The sequence below is a fragment of the Cydia splendana genome, chromosome 6 (assembly GCF_910591565.1).
Source record: "Cydia splendana chromosome 6, ilCydSple1.2, whole genome shotgun sequence".
NCBI classification, from domain to species: Eukaryota; Metazoa; Arthropoda; class Insecta; order Lepidoptera; family Tortricidae; genus Cydia; species Cydia splendana.
In genome coordinates, this window is record NC_085965.1 from 413,995 (window position 1) to 435,543 (window position 21,549).

General features: G+C 41.7%; 3 protein-coding genes across 3 annotated transcripts in view; 1 reads left to right on the plus strand and 2 right to left on the minus strand.

The window, feature by feature from the left end:
- The window catches only part of LOC134791252 (small ribosomal subunit protein mS33), a 271,224-nt gene that overhangs the window by 202,268 nt on the left and 47,407 nt on the right, over nucleotides 1-21,549 (minus strand). The gene's annotated exons all lie outside the window — the stretch shown is intronic.
- On the minus strand, nucleotides 7,437-8,675 carry LOC134791595 (alpha-1,6-mannosyl-glycoprotein 2-beta-N-acetylglucosaminyltransferase-like). Its single transcript, XM_063762645.1, has one exon. It carries the CDS (start codon nucleotides 8,673-8,675, stop codon nucleotides 7,437-7,439), a length of 1,239 nt encoding a protein of 412 aa, XP_063618715.1.
- The window catches only part of LOC134791597 (tuberin), a 43,814-nt gene continuing 37,779 nt past the window's right edge, over nucleotides 15,515-21,549 (plus strand). Inside the window, exons 1-8 of the mRNA XM_063762646.1 lie at nucleotides 15,515-16,021; nucleotides 16,115-16,251; nucleotides 17,650-17,757; nucleotides 18,333-18,401; nucleotides 18,942-19,016; nucleotides 19,600-19,739; nucleotides 20,029-20,203; nucleotides 20,343-20,606. Of these exons, the coding sequence (XP_063618716.1) occupies nucleotides 15,949-16,021; nucleotides 16,115-16,251; nucleotides 17,650-17,757; nucleotides 18,333-18,401; nucleotides 18,942-19,016; nucleotides 19,600-19,739; nucleotides 20,029-20,203; nucleotides 20,343-20,606 (1,041 nt within the window). The 5' untranslated portion in view covers nucleotides 15,515-15,948. The remainder of the gene's footprint in view (nucleotides 16,022-16,114; nucleotides 16,252-17,649; nucleotides 17,758-18,332; nucleotides 18,402-18,941; nucleotides 19,017-19,599; nucleotides 19,740-20,028; nucleotides 20,204-20,342; nucleotides 20,607-21,549) is intronic.

The following is a 21,549-nucleotide window of genomic DNA, read 5'->3' on the forward strand; positions in this document are numbered from 1 at the left end:
ATTTATTTCAGACAAACAGTCCATATTTTGTTAGTAAGTACATTTTACACTTTAAAACTTATAGCTAAGGTTAACTTAAAATAAACTTAAATAACTATCTTAGGTACTAAAGATAAGTGCAGAGAGGACCAGTGCCTTATCAGGCCACTGTCCCATCTGTCAGCCACGACGGCCAGGAGACTGTGGCGGCTGTCACGCACCCTGCGGAGCATCGCGGCGCAGCGCTTGCGCAGCGTCGCGTGAAATCCGTCCACATGCGCGTCGGCAAACATACCCGAAGCGCTACAGTACCGCGGCAGCCGCAACAGTACCCTGAACGCGTCATTGTATTGTACACGCATGGCGTTAAAAGCCTTTTGCGTGTACCTAGTCCATAAGCTGCAGGCATACAGCGAAGTACAGTAGGTATGCTCGAAAGAGTGTAATTTTAACTTGCGCTGTACACCTGCTGAACCTCCGGGCTATCATGTTGGCCCTGACGGCCAGTGCCCTACGCTCGCGTTCCATGTCCGCGTCGTCGCGCAAGTCATCGGTAACCAGGTGCCCGAGATATTTAAATGAAAAAACCCTTTTTAATTGCTCGCCATTCAAAAGAATGGGTGGAACATGAGATGGGCACTTGTTCCCCGCCTTAAATACCATGTACTCACTTTTGAGCACATTGTACTTCAGGCAATGACTTCGGGCATAGGATTCGCACTTCTCAATCAGTACATGCAAACCACCAACCGAGGGGCTCAGCAGTACCATGTCGTCAGCATAGCTAATGTTATTAAAACAAACCCTATCTATGTGACAACCAACATGCATACTGCTAAGCCCACCGATCAGGGCGTCCATGTACAGATTGAAAAGCTTTGGGGAGGTCAACCCCCCTGCCTCACCCCGCACTCGAGTCCATACTCGTCGGACATCACGTCTCCCCAGCGTACGCTATTTCTCTGGCCAGAGTACCAACACCTAAATATGCGTGTAAGTTCTGGAGAAAATTGCACTTCGTCAAGTTTTTTCCAAAGTAAATTGTAATTAACGAGATCGAAGGCTTTACTAAGGTCTAAAAAACACGCATAAATAGGTGTCTTTCTACGCGTATAGTACTCAACAGCCTGCTTCAAACAAATAATAGCACTTTCGGTAGATAAGCCTGCACGGAAGCCGAACTGCGCGTCATGCAATTTCAAGTACTTATCTAATTGTACGTTGAGCAAGCCGTCGAGCACCCTCGCTACAATAGTTGCCAGAGAAATAGGCCTATAGTTAGCACTATCCGAAATGTCACCCGTCTTATTTTTGACAATAGGTATTACAATAGTTTTTGTCATAAGCGGCGGTAGGTAAGAGTGACATATGCAAAAGTTATACAACATTGCTAGTACTCGAGGCAGGTGGGGCCCGGCAAACTGCAGGTGCTCGATGCTCAAGTGGTCGTGACCAGGTGATTTACCCCTTTTCATAGATTTTATTATTTTACTTACGTCACTAACGCTAAATCGGGTCTGTGAGTCCCCGTCCAGTCTGCCAGCATCGGGCACCTGCAGCGGCTCGGCCTCGCCGACGTCGGTGGAAGAGCAACTCACATTAAACTGATCCATAAACACATTAGCAACACACTTAGGATCCGAGATACCGTTCACACTAACAGACAGACCAGGCCTAGATTCCAACTTTTTTGTGCACTTCCAAAAGTTTCTAAAATCGTTGTTTCTATGGTGAGTGGCAAGCAAATCCATTTTAAATCTGTTCTTGATGTTTTTGGACCCACCTTAATCTCGATTTAAATACTTTTCGACTGTGACACATAACATCAAAAACAGGTCCCCCCCTGGGCTTACCATACCAGACCCACTCCTGGAATCTAGCCCTCGCCTCCCTGTGCGCATCGCTAACATGCTTATTCCATCCTATTAAGGTAAGTACCCCTATTAACGAGGGGGTTAAGCAAGTTTTCCAAAAAGAGCCAAAAATTAAGCATAAACCGGCGGTGTATGAACCAAGACATATTTTTTAATGTTAGTTTGTTAATTACAGTTTATATTATTTTAGTTTCTAGCCTTGTCTTAGAAACTTATAAAGGAAAAAATAATTATCAAAACTAACATGTCGAAATCGCCTATTACCGTGGTAATGGACCACTGTTACCCAAATACCGCGGATGTGGGTTCCTTTTTACGAGGGTGGATAACCCGTCACATTTTTAGTTCCATAATTATGATAAATAATATTTATTTGACAATAATGAATAAAAAATGGTATAGGTATTCAGTACAGTACGCTTTTCATATTATAAGACTTAAAATGAATTTAAATTAAAAATAGTTGGTTCCTTTAACGCTAATAACATCGTGGGTTACCCTTTACGAGCAAGTGTGATGCTGTCGAAATTCTTGTTTAATTTATTACCTCTCTACGTTAAATAAATAGGTACTTAATTATTTCAACCGGACATTGAGGGCAAGTTGCGCCAAAAAGTTTAAGCTATCACAATTCTATTCTACACAATATAAATATACAAGATCTGTGTAAGTTAATGTTGTATGTTTGTGTGTCTATTTTGTTATTAAAATAACATAAAATTTATTTTTCTACTCCAGCACGTCTATATAATCCTATATGATTCCTTTGTCTATAATATGATCACAATAGCCAAGTGTTGTATAAAAAAAATGCTAACTTCTAGGCAAAGATCTAAAAACCAATATTTACTTTGACTTTATTTATAATTACATATATCCTTTTATGTTTGCTGCCTTTGAAACAATATTGTGTGCAACGGTACCTACATTAAAGTTTTGGGTCTGTATTAGGTTCTCATACAGCTTATTACCGAGTGATGTCTTTTCTAACCATCGTTAAACGGTTCAATTCAAATAATTTAAAAACGCATTTACGACTAATAAAAATAAATAGTTATCTCGTATTTTTTTAATACAATCAATATAGATGATTCCAAATATTACAAAACAATGGTTAAAATTAACTTTATATCCATACTTCTGTTTTTATATGAATACTTGAACGAGTTTCTCATATAAGGGTTTCTAAGAAAACGTCTGAGAAGGTGTCTAAAATTGTAACCGAAATTAAGAGTTCTTGCATAGATTTCATACCACGTTAATAGCTCTTTAGCTTTATAGGTGGTTAAATATTTCAATAACATCAAAAGTCAAGGAAATGTGCATTTATATATGAATATAAGATCGCTCGAATCTAAAATACCGTTTCCGTTATTACCGAGGTATACCTCGAAATTAGGTGTCACTCAAAGAAAATGGAACCTAACACCGATGTTTTTAATTTCCTATTTTTTTCCTATTGGCGAGCAAATATCGCAAATAAAGTATTTGGGAATCATAAAGATAATAACTAAGAATCAATCTCAAGTCTTAGTCTTTTCATAATATTTACCATTATTACGCTAATCACTAAATAGAATACTCGTTTACTTACTTGAGGTGTTGCGTGTTAGTATGGAGCAACCAAATCTTGCGCTCCTTATGCGCTAGTTTACGATTTTCGACTTTTTTGCGTGATGTTTTCTTAGTAGTGTTATACTTATTCGACAGTCAAAAGATAAGGCTTTATTTCTGTGTTCTTAGATTCAAAGAAAGTTAATAAGCTTTCTTATTAAACGCTATTTTATACATACCGCGGTAATGAATGCCAATTTTAATGGGGTCGTTAATAGGGGTACTTACCTTACCTTCTTTTTACCATTGCCTAGTCCGCTCGTGATGGCCTTACTGTATGAAGAAGCTTCGCATAGCGAGGATATTATTTTGAGGTACATATTGTCAAGTATCTTGCAATGCTCATGGTTGTCCATACAGTATCCGTCACAGCAGTCCGAAAGCTCAGAAGGAAAATCAATAGCCTTTAATAGTTCATTACATTTATTCATATAATTATCGATTTCATGGGAAGTTCTCTCCCCCCAAACAATATTCTTTTTATTCGAGATGACACTGTTATCCTTATTGTATGTCTTTCCCATCACGGAACAATGGTGTTCCGGACCTTTGGGAGGCGTGCGCGGAGCCGAAGCCAACACGTAGAGGCCCTTTTGACACTTTAATGAAATGTAAGGGGTACACACCGAGCGGATGCTGCCCTTACCAGTGTCATGGGACGCACGCAGAGGCAGCACCCGCCAGGGTGCAAGGGCTATTGAGAGTTGATGGTATCTAAAATGAACTAGGTTATTGGGTGAAAGCGATGGACTAAGTACTGAGCTATGGGTTAAAAAACCGGACGCCTGCCTAATAAAACGGTATGCAATTTTATTTCCGGCAGACGGTGACTCGCCCTCACAAGATGGGCCCCCACAAAAAGCGACATCTAGGATGGCTCAAGGGCAACACCGGTGTGAGCGGCTCAGGGGTGTCGAGAGGTGTGCGCCGCTTTCTACCCAGTGGCTGTTAACAGCCACTGTGCCAACTCGCGTCTTATGCATATTTCACTTCCACCCCTGGAGCTTATAGCTCTAACGACTCCACTCTGGCCGGCCGGCTAAGGCAAGCCAGAGGCAGAGAATCCTATTATTATCCTTATTATTATTACATATGTGCTTAGATTTAACCAAGTCAAGATTACATTTTATTACAATGGGATAGTGATCAGAACAGTACACATCATAGTCGATGTAAACATCTATAATAGTGTCCCACGCAGCTGTTGTGGTTACGCAATGATGTAACCATCGTTGTGAGCCGTGTGTTTTACTTAAGTACGTATGCGCGCCCGAGTCTATGCCTAGTTTTACGGTATCGGCACAAATCCACCCCTGTTCCGTACAAAAACTAAACATCTCGTCCCAAAATAACTCACCCGGGTGCGCGTTGAAGTCACCTAATATATAAACATTCTCAACGCAGTTTTCTTTTACAATAGCGTCTATGACACTCATACACTGCACGAAATCAGGTAAGTTATCCACACCGTTGATTGGCATGTATACGCAGAACACTAATATGCTTATCGCCCGATGACATCTTAACCGCACTGATTCTAACATTGTCGCACTGGATAACCGAGGTCGATGGAAACAACTTCTTACTTCATAAAATGGCAGTCCCGCCGTACGGCCTGCCCCGCAGAATACCCGTCGACGTGTCAACTGCTGATGTTCCAGTACAGGCAAACTCGTCACTGATGCTGCTTAAATATCCGAGGTCATGAGGTAGAATCCAAGTTTCTTGTAAAGCTATAATATCAGCTGTGGTACACAGCATGGTATAATAATATACTCCGCCTGGTACTCTATTCCGAGATTCGCGTATGACCTAACTGACACGGGCCTACGTCATCATGCTGTTTACAGGTTCTCAAACTTTAAAATGTGGGAGAATTTTAACCAACGGTGAAAATTATTGTAACGGCATTAATTTTAAGTTATTCATGTAGAAACATAGTAAAATAAAACAAATCTAATGTATTAAATTAAACTTTATTTATCTATACAAGACAAACGTTTGAAAAACTAATTCACAGTTACACATTAATTACCAAGCTTACGACGTGAAAAGTTTGGAAAACACTGCGACTGCTGACACTGAGCGAGAAGGAAATAACAATTAACACGCGTTCGACAAGGATGACGGTCAGGGCATGAAGTTATCTAGATCCGAATTGTCAAATGTAACAGCGCTATCCTGTGTTGCCAGTAATGTAAACAGAATTACCCGAACTTCTGAAATTTCTTTCGTGAATCGGAAGATATTGCTAATGAATAATTAAAAATGACGTGTTATTGTAAAATTTAAGATAAAATACATATAAATGAAAATTATAATATTATAAAGAAATATTTTAACTTATTAACCATAGGTATAATGTACCCATGTAACATGTTATGTTGAAATAAAGTGGCAATGTTATTGTGACGTAGGCCCGTGTCACTCTGGGAATAGAAGACCATGTTTTATTAGACCATGGTACACAGTCGTCTAATATCATCCGTTGACCGCTTAACACTTCGACAGTTAAAAGAACAAAAGGTAACTTCATTTATTTTACTTATTCCCATTGTCTGTTTTATTGTTAGAACTCGTCGTAGCGCACGTAGCACTCGTAGCATCCACCGTAGCACTCACCGCCGCTCGGGCGCTCGATGTGTTATCATTGTTTTCGGTACGTTTAAAACTAGACGTTATAAAACGGCGAACTTTTTGTTTCTATCGCAGTATTGTAAGGCAAATTCATTGCATTAACTCTAGAAGCAAACAATTAAACTTTATTGAGAATAATTTTAAATAGCAAAAACACCAATCTTATTCGACGAGACTTGGTCTGTAGCTTAAAGTAGGTACTTATTTTAATTAAATAGGTATTTCGGACCAATAATCGGCCTTCCCCTCGCCTGGCTCGCCTGTGCATGAGCTGGAACAGTAAGTAAACTGTCGCGGAGATTTTGCACCATACTATCATGTTGTGGGTCTATGTCAGCTTAACGTAGCAATTAGGGTGACCATGAGACTCAGAAAATTTAAAAGATTTTTTTTTATTAACGAATTAACAAACAACGTTTACATATTTCTGCCTGTTGTCACGTCCACATGTTTAATTAAGCTAAAGTTAAACAGTAAGAAACACATATTTCTATTCACGACTTATGATTCACCCTGTAGAATAACCTTACGAAAATCCTGAAAAGTTAACTATTTCAGTTTTATGACTAACGATAATATGACAAACAATACATTATGACTTAAAACTTTATGGGAAACAAAGGGACCCCGTGCGTCTGTCTGTCACTAGGCTGTATCTCATGAACCGTGATAGCTATACAGTTGAAATTTTCACATATTTATGATGTATTTCTGTTGCCGTTACAACCTAAAGATAGACAGACAGACAGACAGACAGACAGACAGATTTTGATAGCACACGCAGTGCAAGTTGTTTCATTGTCACAGAAGTTCGAGGTTTAAAATATTACTGCGGTTGCAAACTTATCTCGGGCTGACTCTACATTTATATGTAGCGTTAGATACTTTTGAACGCAATAGCTTCAAGCTTTTGCTTTTAAAATTTAGGTACTCTAGGATGGCAGATATTATTGGTGCGTTTTACCACCCGCTACTACATTCTATTGTGTGTATTAATGATGCTGACTGTACCCCTATCCTCTGTTAGCCACTAGCCACAAGAGACCTACGACTATATAAAGGCATTCCATGTTAATAAGGTTTTTCTTTCAAATAAATATTATTCTTATTCATATTTCATTGTACATAGTTTGAATCTTTTTTTTTTTGACAAATACAACACTGCATTAGTCTCGGCAAGTTTTGCTTTGGGGGTGGGCTAGAGCTAGAGACTATAATTGGAAAATACCTTTACGGGTATAATCAAAATAGTTTACATGAAAATAGGAATAAAATAAATGATTCTGCCTTATAAAATCCATTAAAACAAAATGTTAAACTTTCCACAATTTATTAAATGCCAGGCAGCTTAAGCATCTGACCCTGCGGCTGCGAAGTCCCATTGCAAATAGGCTGTTCCGTGGTCATCAGGAATGGGTCCAGACACAGCAGGCGATCGCGCGCGTCCTCCCATCCCCCCGCCCCGCGCGGCACTGTCTCAGGGTGAGAGACTCGACCTTCCCCTGTCGCTATGTACGCTACGCGCACGCGCGTGGGAAATATTTTGGTGAAAACCCGCTGCGCTTTCTCTGCCCCTTCACGCCCACTAGCGTACTGCCGCGTCGACACAACTCTAGGCAACATACTCGCTATCATATCAACGTAACCACGCGGCCGGGACGCGAAGGCAGCTAGCAGCGAATAGCTCCAACTAGCATCGTTATATTGACAGAAGTATGACGCTGATGCATGTAGCTTCTTAAAGAAGGTTAGGTTGAACGCCAGTCCTGATTCAAAAGGCGGCTGCCATGGCGCGATAGTTAACAGACTGTAATCAGCTTCTGTAACTGGTCTCCCGAGTGAAATAACTTCTGCTTCAGGATGATACATGAACGCTCGTTGCGCGTATCTTAACATATGTAGCAAATCTGGTGCGACGTAATCGTCTTCTTGAAGAAAAACAGCTAGACCCAACTTAGGATCAATAAAAGTGTAATGATTAAAGAGAAAGCTTGCAGTCCACCACCAGTGTTGTTTTTCTTCGGCGGCGATAGCGACAGCACGCGAGCGGTTGACATCCGATCCCGGAAAGCGTTTTGAAAATAATTGAACGGAATACGGGTAGTAAAGCTGCAGCACACGGCAGTAGTCGACGCGTTGGACGAGCTCGTTCACTGCCTCGTCGTAGAAGCTATGAGAAATTACTAGAAGGGCGTCACCAATGTTCGTCACAGTCGCTAGAGACGCTAGTAACCACTGTAGGCGCGCTGCTCGCCTCCCTGCCAGAACTACTATCACAGGCATCTTATCATCAATGATAGGAAACTCTGCCTCATTTAGCAGTTGCTGCCCCGCCTGTGCTAAGGTCTGCTCCACTCGCCACAACAACTCCTCTTGCCCTATCTTCGGGTTCCGTACCTTGTAACCTTCATCAAAAACAATGTAACGCGCGTCCGTATCCTCCTGCTCCGTTCTTAAAGAAAAATATGCGTAGCAAATGAAAATAATTAGTGAAACTTCGATGATACGTGTGCTTATTTTATTTGTACAACATATCTCAGTTACTAATGATTTTAGTTTGTTCAACTTCATTCTGAATAATAGTAATATAACTAATATAATAGACTAATAGTATATTTATCTGAGAGTAAAGTGATTGCACGAAAGTAAAATTGACAAATAATTCTCATGTGTCACACGGTCACAAACGAGCAGGAAAGGTCCAGCAAAGAGTCCGCTACAACGACTTAAAGAAAACAAACACAGAGTTGCTTCGAGCGAAATTCATTAAAATGTAAAGTAACGTTTCCATTTTCTGAATAAAATGTAAAATAACGAAAGAACAAATTGAAAGGACAATTGAACGTCTTATAGTAGCTACTTAATAAGCAAAACACAGTCGAAAGGAAGAAATATAGAATTTTCAGTCTCCCTCGCCACTTATTTTTTCGGAAATTCAATTTGACTAAGTATCGCTTAAGTAGCCATACTGAGTGCATTACGGGCTTACACCCCCACTGTATACTTTACGAGCACAGACATATTTCTAAATAGACAACCGCACCCAATTTGTGTCTGCCTTGCATGCAATTTATTTTTTATCACACGTGCTCGCAAAAGGTTAATAATACACGTAGGCGATGCGGTCCGATATTTCGACCTAGGGCTGTAATCTACATACATACGTACGAAATTAGGCAGAAATTTTATTCATTTCCCTTTTTAGGGTTCCGTACCTTAAAAGGAAAAAACAGAGCCCTTATAGGATTACTCGTGCGTCTATCTTTCGACCATTCCCCCTTTATCTCCGAAACTACTGGGTCTAAAATTTTGAAAAAAATACCAACACAATAGAAATCTTATTAGAAATGTGCAGTCAAGCGTGAGTCGGACTTTAATAACTATCCAACTTATACTAAAATGAATTCTGTTTATAGGTGAATAGACTTCATTTTTAGTTTAGGGTGGCCAGTTACTAACAGGTGGCCAGTTACTGGCAAATTACCATATATTATATGTAATTATTATAACAGTCATATTATTTAACAATTTTAAGTTTGGTTTATAAAATGACATCCCCACCCTTGCGACCCTACAATCTACATAGGTACCTACTTATCACGCTAGAGTGGGACCAAAAAATTTTGCATGGCATTTGCAATAATAAAGTTTGGCAATGTCAAATTTATATGAAAATATAACGCTTACTTTATCTGTGCTATTCAAATCGGTGTAAAGTTTAGACGGACTAGATTCGCACATAACTCACAAGCGATGTCTATGACCCTTATATACGTCTGTGTTGACGGCCCTAACTTTCCGCTTATCCTCAAATATAAATAATACTTCCATAATGGCGTCGTATTGACAGTAATTTGGCTAAGTTGTGTTCGGCGCTTATCTGTTTAATTTCACGTAATAAAAGGGACAATGATGTTCTCAGTTTGAGAAACGCCCTCGGGATAAAAGGGTCTTTATGAAGAATGAATTAATCAAAATAAAGGCAGAATGTGAACTGAACTCACAGAAGTCCCATTAACATAAATTATATTTAGTTCGATAACGCAAATTAGGTTTACCCTAAGGTTTACCCAATGATTGATGTTGTAGCAGTTTTGTCCCTAAAATGACAGAACAGTTGGATAATTTGGGCCAATAGAACTGTAATTTTAGTATGGTTATAGAACTTATCCTTAGGTAGTAAAAGGGTCAAAAAGATCACTGTGTTATGTCTTTCCTGTAGACATACACAAGAGTTATTAAGTAAAAATGTACAGTTCGCGCGAACACACTAGTTTTCTCTCCTGTGGGCAATAGTTAACAGCTTGTGGGCATGTAAGTAATGATTTTATCATAGTTCTGTAAATAAAAGGAGGACCTTTTCACGTGGATTAGGGTTTAAATAAGAAAATTAACGTTTATAGCCCTTAATAACTCTTGTGTATGTCTATAGGAAAGACATAACACAGTGATCTTTTTGATCCAAAAACGAGGGATTGACAATAATTGTATGATTGGGTTTAAAAATAGTTCCTTATCTGAGCGCTTTCCCGGTTGCATCCTAAAAGAGCCCAAGGTTCATTTGGCAACCTAATCCCAATATTAACGAGATTAGTCCAGTTTGCCCACGATGTGTTCATACAAAAAAGAGCAAAGGCCGATACAGACGGAATGCAACTTGACTGCAATTTGTATGGCAAAGAACTACACGCAGACTGCACGCCAACGCAACGTCGGCGTGCAGTTCCCATACAAGTTGCAGTCCGTCTGTGCCGGCCCTAACTCTACACTGTCTTGGCAAGCAGCCGCATCTGTGTGACACGCTCTTATGGCTCTACAACGGCACTACAAATAAGATCGTGTCAGATATTTTTGCGGCTTTCGTTGTGTATTAATATATTACTGTAGGTATACCGCGCGCCTAACGCGGCCATCGAAATTCGAAATTTCTATCGCTCTTGCTTATTACCGGGCGCCTATCGCGGACATCGGAATTCGAAATTTCGTTATCTACATTTCTATCGCTCTTGCTTATTCGAGCAATAGAGAGGCAAATAGGCAAACAAAAAAACGAAGTGGTTTTCAGTAGGCCCTCAGGGCTCCTCGTCAGCCGCCGCTGCCACTGACCCTTGTCAGCGGGATTAGACGTGTAACCTTGACAGGAGACAGCACCTGCCACTCCTAAAGTAGGTAAGCAATATTTACAAGGGTCAGCCCAATATTTAGGGAAGCATTCAAATGAAGTAAGTACCTATATAGCTATACATGTTTAACCGCCAGAGGAAGTAATTATTAATTAGGTTACTGATGATGATGATGATGATGATATCCTGTTATCCCTCATCAGGGACATAGGGCTCTCAGAAGGGATTTCCATTCTTCGCGGTCCAGCGCGGCCTCTTCCAGCTCCGCCCAGCCGAGGCCAACTGATGCCGCCTCTTTTTCCACTGTGCGCCTCCAGGTGGTACGTGGGCGACCTTGTCCTCTTTTTCCGGGAATTTTCCAGGTCAGCCCTTGCTTGGATAGGTGATTGTTTGGCCTTCGTAAAACATGTCCTATCCAGCGCCATTTCCGCAGAAGTATCTCCTTAGCTAAAGGGTTTTGGCCAGTCAGTTCCCATAGTTTAACATTGGAGATGGTCCGTGGCCAGTAGACTCCTAAGATTCGCCGCAAACACTTGTTTACAAACACCTGGAGTCTACTGGTTATGTCTTGCTTGACGGGCCATGTCTCGCATCCATATAGGAGGACCGACTTTACGTTCGAGTTGAAAACCCTTAGCTTGGTGCGGCGAGTGATGACTGTGGAAGTCCATACGGGTTTCAACTGCGCATATGCGGCGCGGGCTTTATTGATGCGAGCTTCAACATCCGCTTCTGCACCTCCCAGGGGGTTCATAACACTTCCCAGATATGTAAATTTTGTTACTTCTTCAACTGGCTCCCTGTTTACTAGAATAGGCGTTGCATTCTGGGCGTGCAGGCGCATAGCTTTCGTTTTAGCACAGTTGATACGCAATCCCTCTCTTCCTGCGGCATTGGCCAGGTCATCGGTCTTCGACTGCAGATAGTCTTGTGTCGTAGCGAGTAAGCACAGGTCATAAGCGAAGTCAATATCTTCAAGGGTTTTGCTATTGACCCAGGGCAGCCCCCTTTCCCCTTGACTGGTAACTCTGCGCATCACATCGTCCAAGACAATCAGGAACAGCAATGGTGACAGCAAACAGCCCTGTTTAACTCCAGCAGTGACGGGTATCGGATCTGACAATTGGCCCCTGTGCATTATTCGACAAGTGGATCCCTCATAAAGGCACTTGATTATTTCTATGACCTTGACTGGTATTCCCCTTTGCTTCAGTATTCGCCATATGCTTCTCCACTTTACCCTATCAAAAGCCTTTTCGAAGTCTACGAACAGGACATGGAGCTCGCTTTTCATCTCATGACACTGCTCTAGGATCATGCGCAGGACGTTAATCTGATCCGTACACGATCGTCCCGTTCTGAATCCACTCTGTTCATCCCTGAGTCTGCAATCGACAGCGGCCGACATTCTGTTCAGCAGAACCTTACACAGCACCTTGGAGCAGACAGGCAGCAAGTTTATTCCGCGCCAGTTGGAGCACTGGGACAAGTCTCCCTTCTTGGGTAGCTTGATGATTATCCCCTCCTTCCAACTTTCAGGTAGTCGTCCCGTTTCCCAGATGTCTACGAACAGGGGATGCAACACACTAGCCATTGCCCTCGGGTTGCTCTTCAGTGCTTCCACCGGGATGCAGTCATTTCCGGGAGCCTTTCCACTCTTCAAACTCTTTATAGCACAGGAGATTTCATCGACATCTGGAGGGTCAACTTTTATGTCCAGGACCTCCGCTGTCTCAACTGGTTCTCCCTCGTCAAGCTCGTCATCCAGAGTACGGAAGACTTCCGTAAAATGCTCGTGCCACCTACACATTTGTTCTTCAAGCGTTACGAGTATCTTTCCAGCTTTGTCTACTATGGGTCGTGCCGCAGCTTTTCTATTGCAAAGCTCTCTACCGGCCCGGTAAAGTTCTTTAGTGTTCCCATTATGTGCTGCCGATTCCGCTTTTCTGGCAATAGATGCTGCTCTCCTACGCTTGTCCCTTTTAGCACTGCGTTTTATGTCGCTTTCACAAAGGAAGTACTCATAGGCTAAAGTTTCTTTCGTGCCTAGATCGCTTGCAACGTTATGCCTGTCTTTGATGGATTTACGATGCGTTATTTTATCCCAGGTCTCTTTAGATATCCATTCCTTTTTTTCGAGGCTTTGGTGCCCTAGAAACGTATTACAACATTTGCGAAAGGTATTTTTTAGCAGTTGCCAATGATCTTCGACTGACATTCCTTCATCTTTCTGGGAGTTGTAGTGGTTGTGAACTTCCGTGCTAAAATTCTGTCTAGTGACCGCATCATGCAGCTTTGAGACATCGAACCGCCGAGATGATGTGGTTGCTGTGCTTCGCACCTTTGCTATCTTCAAGCGTATTTTGGCTACAATAAGATGGTGGTCACTGTTTACATCTGCTCCTCTTCTGTTGCGCACATCCAATAGTGAGTGTCTCCATTTTCTACTAATCATCACGTGATCTATTTGGTTCTCCGTTCTTCTGTCTGGGGAGATCCAAGACACCTTGTGACAGTTTTTATGCGGGAAAATTGAACCTCCAAGCACCAGATCATGTTCACAGCAGAAGTCCACTAGCATGTTACCGTTTTCGGTTCTCGTCCCCAGTGCATGTTTCCCTATCCATGGTTCTATGCCTCGGTTGCTATTTCCTATCTGAGCGTTATAGTCGCCCAGACAGATCACAATGTCGCCCTTTGGAATGCTTTGCATTGCTGTACCGAGCTGGCTATAGAATGCCTCTTTCTGACTCTAGCTCGCCGAGTTGGTCGGAGCGTAGCACTGTACTAAGGTGATATTCCTCACTTTAGACTTGAAGCGAGCTGTAATTATTCTGTCTGATACAGGTTTCCAGTCAAGCAGACTAGAACGGGCCTTTTTGGTAAGGAGGATTCCCACACCATACTCATGCTTCTTTTTCTGCCCAGAGTACAGGAGAGTGTGGTCTTCAATCTGTTGCTCACCAAAATCCTTCCATCTTGTTTCCGAAATGCCAAGTATGTCTAATTGGTAGTCTCGCATATACTTAACAACCTGGTGTACACGACTTTCCTCGCGCATTGTGCGAACATTCCAGCAGCCAATCAGAGTCCTTATTTTCGCGCCAAAGGTCAGTTTGTTTAAATCGGTCCGTGTATTCCTTCCTTGAGTTTCAGTAATAGATTGTAGATTTCGGATATACAGGTTATTAGCCCATAGTACCCTAGACGGTTGGCAGGGCTGCTGCCTCAAAGTGTACCGCCGCACTTGATTTTATTTCAGAGTTCCTTCTCTTATTGGTATTTTAGAGGGCATTTGTACCCTCAAGGCCCCCAATGGCCTCTCCCAGCTGTTATCCAACTAGGTGATAGGCTAATTAACCGCCGCCCATTGCTCGGCGTTGTTGTTCTTTTGGCGCCACCCGGGGGACACGTGTAGGGTAACAAAGGGCAATCTTCCTACGGACGCGAACAACTCAATCCCCCAATTAGGTTACTATGGAGAGATATTTATTTATTACTTACCATAAAAATTGTTTTCCATGCTCTTGAAAAAGGTGAATATATGTTTAACTTTATTCAGTTCATAGTCCATTTTATTCATAGTCCATGTCCATAATATTACTTACTCACTTGCTTGATATTTTTCAGTGAACTCGTATTACATGTGTAATAAGGTTGACAGTTGTGCATCAAAATCAAATTACAACACGATAATGTTGATGTTGGTCTGTGGATGTATTGCGGCCACAAATAATTTCATAACCACTTAATTTAGTAGGGTTGCATTTTAGGGTGACCACTGGGGAATAATAATTGACAAAATATAAATATATAAAATAATGGGGACCGAGGTGTGTTGTGTGCATATTTCATAGAAGGAGGCATCCTATAGAAGTGGTATACGCGTGCCTCCGTGAGGGACAAAACATACGCAATGCGACACTATGATTGGTCGAAATTATTTGTTGCCCACCATAATCCATACTTTTAAGGTGGGGATTAAAAAATATGTGAGATTGTGACAAGGACAAACAATAATAGCGCTTTCGCTGCTACTCCTACTGAAAGATACATAAGACTATCCCGTTCTGTCAGTTATCCCCACCACTCATGCCCAATCCAGTTTTATACTAGATTCATGGCATATGTAGTAACATATGCACACAACACTATGTATTAATGTTTTATATTTTCCATTGAACGGAAGTAACTTCAAGAAAGTTGCAAGAGACCACAAGAGACTAAGAGCGCGTTTGTGAAAAAAACATCCGGGACATAAAAATTTACGTCTGCTCGAACGCGCCCTATAAAAATAAATGTCATGTGGCAACACTGCTTTAGAATTCGTTCAGAAATAATGGATGAGGCTTCTTTTGTTTACCTAATGTATTGTCACGTTCCTTATTAACACATGATCTATTTATATCTCTAATATTCCATAATTAATAAACGCGTGATAAAGTTAACAATATTAAACAGTAAAACTCAATAGTCATCACGTATTTTGTTTGGACAATGTTTACGTCGCGTTCATAATCCGCGTATCGAGCAAGTGCTGTCAGCTGTGCTGCGACCGACAGGGCGAACTGTCAGATGGTGAATAGCAAAGGAGCGGTAGTGAGATTATTTTTAATAAATATGTCTTTTTATTTGCAATTTCACACTCATAGATAATCTTCGCGCATAGCTTTAAGCTTTAGCGTGTTTAGTTAGGTAGTGATAGTAAAAGCGGCCGCAACATGAGTTCGAGGGACCGGGACACTAAATCGCTGCAGGACAAGTTGAAAGTGTTCTTCAAGAAGGGCGCTTCGGGTGAGTTTAAAACGCTTCTATACTTGCAAAGACTGTAGTAAGGTAGTTAACGTTGTGTCAGAGAGTGTATATGTGTTGTTTGGATGTTTGCAGCGCCGCTGCCGGCGGTGAACGAGCTGGTGGTGACTGCGGAGCTCGAGCGGGAGCTGCGGTCGGATGGGGCGCCCGCGCGGCGGCTCCGCGCGCTGCGGGACCTCGGCGACCGGGTCCGCGTCACCAGGATACAACAGGTGACCACCAAGATACTTACAACAGGCACTGGACATTATTAAAGTAGCTAGACAAAGCACAGGACCAAAAACGTCATTTAGGAGATGTCAATAAACAATAATAAGAATATATAAATGACTGAGATATGACAGATATCAGAAGCTGCTACAAATCTGACCGGCATCACCAACCTGTACACCTGTTATTACTGCACATGCAAACACCTCTGTCCTCTAATTATTATTGAGCCTTAAGAGGGTATATCATCTTTATTCCCCTATAATAGCCCAATGTTAAAGGTACTTCACACTCACATAACAATACATTGCTTCACTGGAAAGTGAGTAATATGTATATCATGCATAAGGCTTGAAAAACTTATTGATATTTCTTGGTAAACTCACAACCTCCACTTTAGTTCAGCATGACACCATTTTATAGTCAAAAAGTTTTATTTGTATACCACCTTGTAGTCCTTGTACCTTTTCACAATGACAATAACATGAGATCCCCAGAAGGTTTATTGATTGTGACAATGTCACAAGGAAAGGAGATCCACTTCCTTACCATACCTACAGCATTACTTGCGATAATCTCAGTAGTTAAATGCTCTGTAGATACTCATATAGGCCTACCCTGCCGTCCCTGCCTAATGGCAGATAGTAAACAGTCTGATGCAACATTGGTCTCTGCTTGCAACAGTTTCTAGCTCTTGTTTATAAGTCCCAAATACCAAAATGATTATTATACTCCCTTGATTTGTCCAACTGATTTGTCAGTTTAATGCAAAATTGGTATAAAAGTAGAATGGTTGGGTAGTATCCGGGAAATGAAACCGGAGCTATGGGGGGTAAGACGCTGGCCCAGTGGTGGATTCAGAATTTTAGTTTGGGGCTGATTGTAACCAATATATGAAGGTAGATTTAGGTAGGAACATAAAAATCTTCATGAAGGGACTTTGATGGTTTTGGGGCGAGGGGAGGGCTTGCGTCCCTTAGCCACCTTAATCTATCGCCTTTTGTATGTGGCTCACTGAATAACGAGTGAAAAAGTTTCACCTGGTCTGATGTGAAGCGGGTGTGCGGGTTGATATATGCTGATATAGGCTGCGTTCAGCTTATGATAGGGCCGTGTCATACGGCTGCGTTCGTGGCCCACAAATGGTCTCGCCGGAAGATCAGCGCTGGCTCTCGGGTCAGTATTATGCTGAGGCGAGCCCATTTCGTGGTAAACTTTAATGCTTACCAACTTTATTAATATTTGTAGTTTTTAGTTATACTCTTGTATGTAATCTTAGTTTTAAGCTTATCACGAATAAAATGCTTGATTTTGATTCTGGTTCTGATATGTATTTTTGGCACAACTCTGGTGTTATTTAAACGGAATTCCCAAACGTTTTAAAATCCGTTTGTTCTCAGGGCGGCGCGGAGAGACTATGGGTGCTCATGCGAGACCTTCTCGACGATGGCTGCGCGGAGTCGAGGCACACGGCGCTCTGGTTCCTGCGCTGTATAGCCGAAGGACAAGTATGATCTTCTGTCCTTGTCTATTAGCGTCAAGCGGAGCATTTGGCGGGCGGGCAGTGTGCATTTGATTAACATAATGCCGCACGCTCCGCTTGATCAGCTAAGGATAGACAGAAGAACACAGTGCACTCTTCCACATATAGATTTAACAAATAAATGCATCAGTTACACACTGTTAGCTGATAGTTCCGAAGACATACTCGTAAAAGGCCCACTAATGGTCAATCAAGAATGTTGACTGTTAGTACAATACAACATTGAGAAGGCGTCAGTCAGCGCGTGGCACAACTTGACACGGAAGATCGCGATGTCAAGGCGTAATAGCTTTATGCGTAAGATCCAATACTCGTAAGCTAACAATACTACGGATAGGATTGATGCATATATCTGTTTTAGTTAACTGTCGGACCGGCCTTTTAGAATGATTAGTACTGGCTTCTAAGCCAAAAGCTTTGGTCAATTAATGACACACTTCTTAGTACAAGCTTTGCTTAGTTTGGGGCTAGGTTGACCTGTGTAAGATGTCCCCTAATATTTATTTATTTATATACCAATGTTTATTGTTATTGTTGAAGGAGTGTGCTGTGATGCGGACGCTGGTGTTTCGGTACCTGCGGGAAACTCACGCGCAGCATGCCGCCGAGGCAAGTGCTCTATTCTATTACTTAACCATCATACTAACTTACTCTTGAAGTAGGCCAATTTACTCGACTATTTTTTAAGAATGCGACTCCCGAACTCTGCATCATGGGAAAAGTTTAATGGAGTTGTTCAAAAAATGTAAAATTAATTAATTATGAATATTTAATAGATAATTTTAACCCTGGGCCATTGACGTATAATATCTAAGGACTGGCCTTACGGGCACTAAAAATGGGACGAGTTCAGCAGTGTCACTCACGAATTCCAGCCAATCGTGCAGTCTAACGCATCTAGTTGCGACCAATAGCGCGCGTGATGAGAACTCATCAACCAATTGCCCGCGTGATGCGAACTCATCAACCAATCGCGTTGTAGCGGTGTCCCCTGTCCTGCCTCATTATTATTGCCCGTAAGGCCAGTCGCTAGATATCTATGTCAATGCCCTGGGCTCCTTCAAGATACCACCGAAGAAGATAAGATGAGGAGGAATGAATCTTCCAATAGTTACCGTTGCCGTGACAACTAACGTAATGTGATTGCAGGACGCCCCACACCGCCTGTCGTTACTGTCAACACTCACCAACGCCGGCAAGAACATCGAGTGCTTCGAGGAACAGGTTAGATTGATCAGAAATATTGGGTTAGAATTAGAACATTATGTGTAATTTTCCTATTCCTCTAATTAATTCGTGCACTACCTGTTTATAAAAAAAAAAACAGTTTTTTATATCCTGCTACCCTAAGGTTGTCTGGAAGCCGGTTGCTAAGTACCTTTAGTTACATTGTAAATCTGTTTTCTTTGTAGTCCAATAAAGAATATTTATTATAATCATTATAAAAGTAATTGAATAGTGATTGTTTTTGTATTCTATATTAACCTATATATTTTATCTTAATGTGTGGGTACTCTTATCTGACTGTGTGCGCACTCTTAGGTTATTTTTGGAACTTTTTAGTAGTTTAATGAACAGGGCTTTTTTTGCATTGCATTAAACAACTTATTAAAACTTACGTAATTCCGAGCGCTCAACTCGTAAAGGCTGTTCGGAAAGAGATGAGTTGTGGAATGTATTGGGCCTCATACATCGACGACTCTTCTCTTTCCGCACAGACTCTATAAATTTAAACTACAAACAAGTAACATTTTCGTTGATGCCTGGGGATTTGGAAAAAAAAAATTCAACTATTTATGTTATCCAGATCGGCGAATATCTTCTAGAATACATGCGCAGCGTCGGCGAAACCGGCCCCGCGGTCCCTGAAATATTGGCCTTAGTCATCAACGTCGTCAAATACAACGCCACCTACTTGGACGAACATGTCGTGCACGGCATCGTGGAGTGAGTAATATTTTACTTAAAGAAACGCTAAATTGTAGATTTATATTGAATTTACAATTTTATACGTTTTAATCAAGGGCAAATGTCATGAAAAAATTCACACGGCAACCAAAACTTTAAAAGATTAAGTTTGGCTCAAAACCTATTCTCGTTAAATTTTGTGAGCATGTTCGACAGCTTTTACACTTTTTTTATTTCGCATATATATATTATTTTTTTGGATAATGACGGTGCTACAGGGGTCTCCAGTGGTTATAAAATTAGTATAACAACTGTTTATCTCGCACAGCGCCTCCTGCCACCTCTGCGCCTACTCGGCCGAAGCCGGTGCCGTAGTGTCCGCCCTGGCGTTACTGGAGGCCGTCGTGGCGTACTCGCTGCTGCCCCGCGCCGCGCTGCCGGCCTTCGTGGGAGCCCTGTGTCGCACCGTGAACCTGGAGCGACACTGTCAAACTAGTTGGAAGGTGAGGAGGAACTAAATCTACATTTGCAATGACAAATTTCTATGCAAATATGTATGATGCTTATAATGACAAACCTCACTTTGTTCTATTCAAGTCGGAGCAAGGTTAGCGTTCGTTCTAAACTTTTTCTCACCCTCAGCTAATGCGCTCAGTCCTCGGCGCCGACCTCGGCCACGCCGCGCTCCAAGAACTAGCGGCCCTCCCCGCCGCCGCCGCCGCCGCCGCCAGCAACGCCGACGCGAACAACGCCGCCGCCGCCAGCAACGCCGACGCGAACAACGCCGCCGCCGACGCCGGCGCCGTGCGCGGCGCCGTGTTCTACATCAACATGGCGCTCTGGGGTCCCCGCCGCGTGCCCAGCCTGCGCGTGTCGCTGCTGTGTGTGTTACCGGCTCTACTACAGGTGTGACAATCGTATCTATGTAATTGCCTATTTTGTAAAAACATGCCATACGACTAAAATAAACGAAGTGACACTGTATACAAATTCGCCTGTAGTCTTCTAGTGCAACGTTGTCAAACTACGGCTTTCAATCCTAATACGACCCGCAAACCTTCCAATTCAGTCAGCAAAAAGTGCCATATTTCTTATAATCGTGAAAAGGCTTTGCTGCGTGAGTCGTCTATTTTAGTAGATTATAATTATAGTAACGATTTAGATATTTTGCGTAAAACGCTAGGACAATAATTATTATCAAATCACTGCTGCTTTGTCGGAAATGAGCGTAGGTATTCAGTGTGCGCAGTCCACAGAACACCGCCTCTAGAAACCTAATATTGGCCATTTTGTTCCCGACGCAAATCACCAAACTGTGAGGTGCGGGAGGGGTGCTCACGGCGTTGCGATTGGTCGTTTCAAACATGGCGCGCTGACACGTGTAAGCGTAGGGATGGGACATGTTCATTACAGGTAGTGGGTACTGCTACCAGTGATACCGAAATTTATTGTGGTAAAATTGTTACCAATTTAGAATACTTAGAGTAAACTTACTTAATAAATAATTATATTGATTAATTTAATATTTCATTCAGTAATTTAATATTTCATTAAGTAATTTAACAATGTACCTGAAATGTTTACTTAACATATTAGGGCATTTCTGTTTAAAGTACCCAGAAAATGAATTTTAAAGTTTAGAATTTTTATATTATTTCCACTCAGAATCGCAATCTCTTTCGATACGAGAAAAAAGTGTCGCCAAAATCTCATACAATTATTTTCTTTTGTCCGTTTTATTAAGGTCATAGAAGGTTGTATTGAAAACATATTCAAATGGACCAATAACATATGCCTATTACAAATCAACTCCGAGTTCTCTCGCACTTCTTTGAAGTTCATCATTAGG

Coding starts and splice junctions, on each gene's coding strand:
- LOC134791595 (XM_063762645.1), bottom strand. CDS start 8,675: ATGAAGTTGAACAAACTAAAATCATTAGTAACTGAGATATGTTGTACA.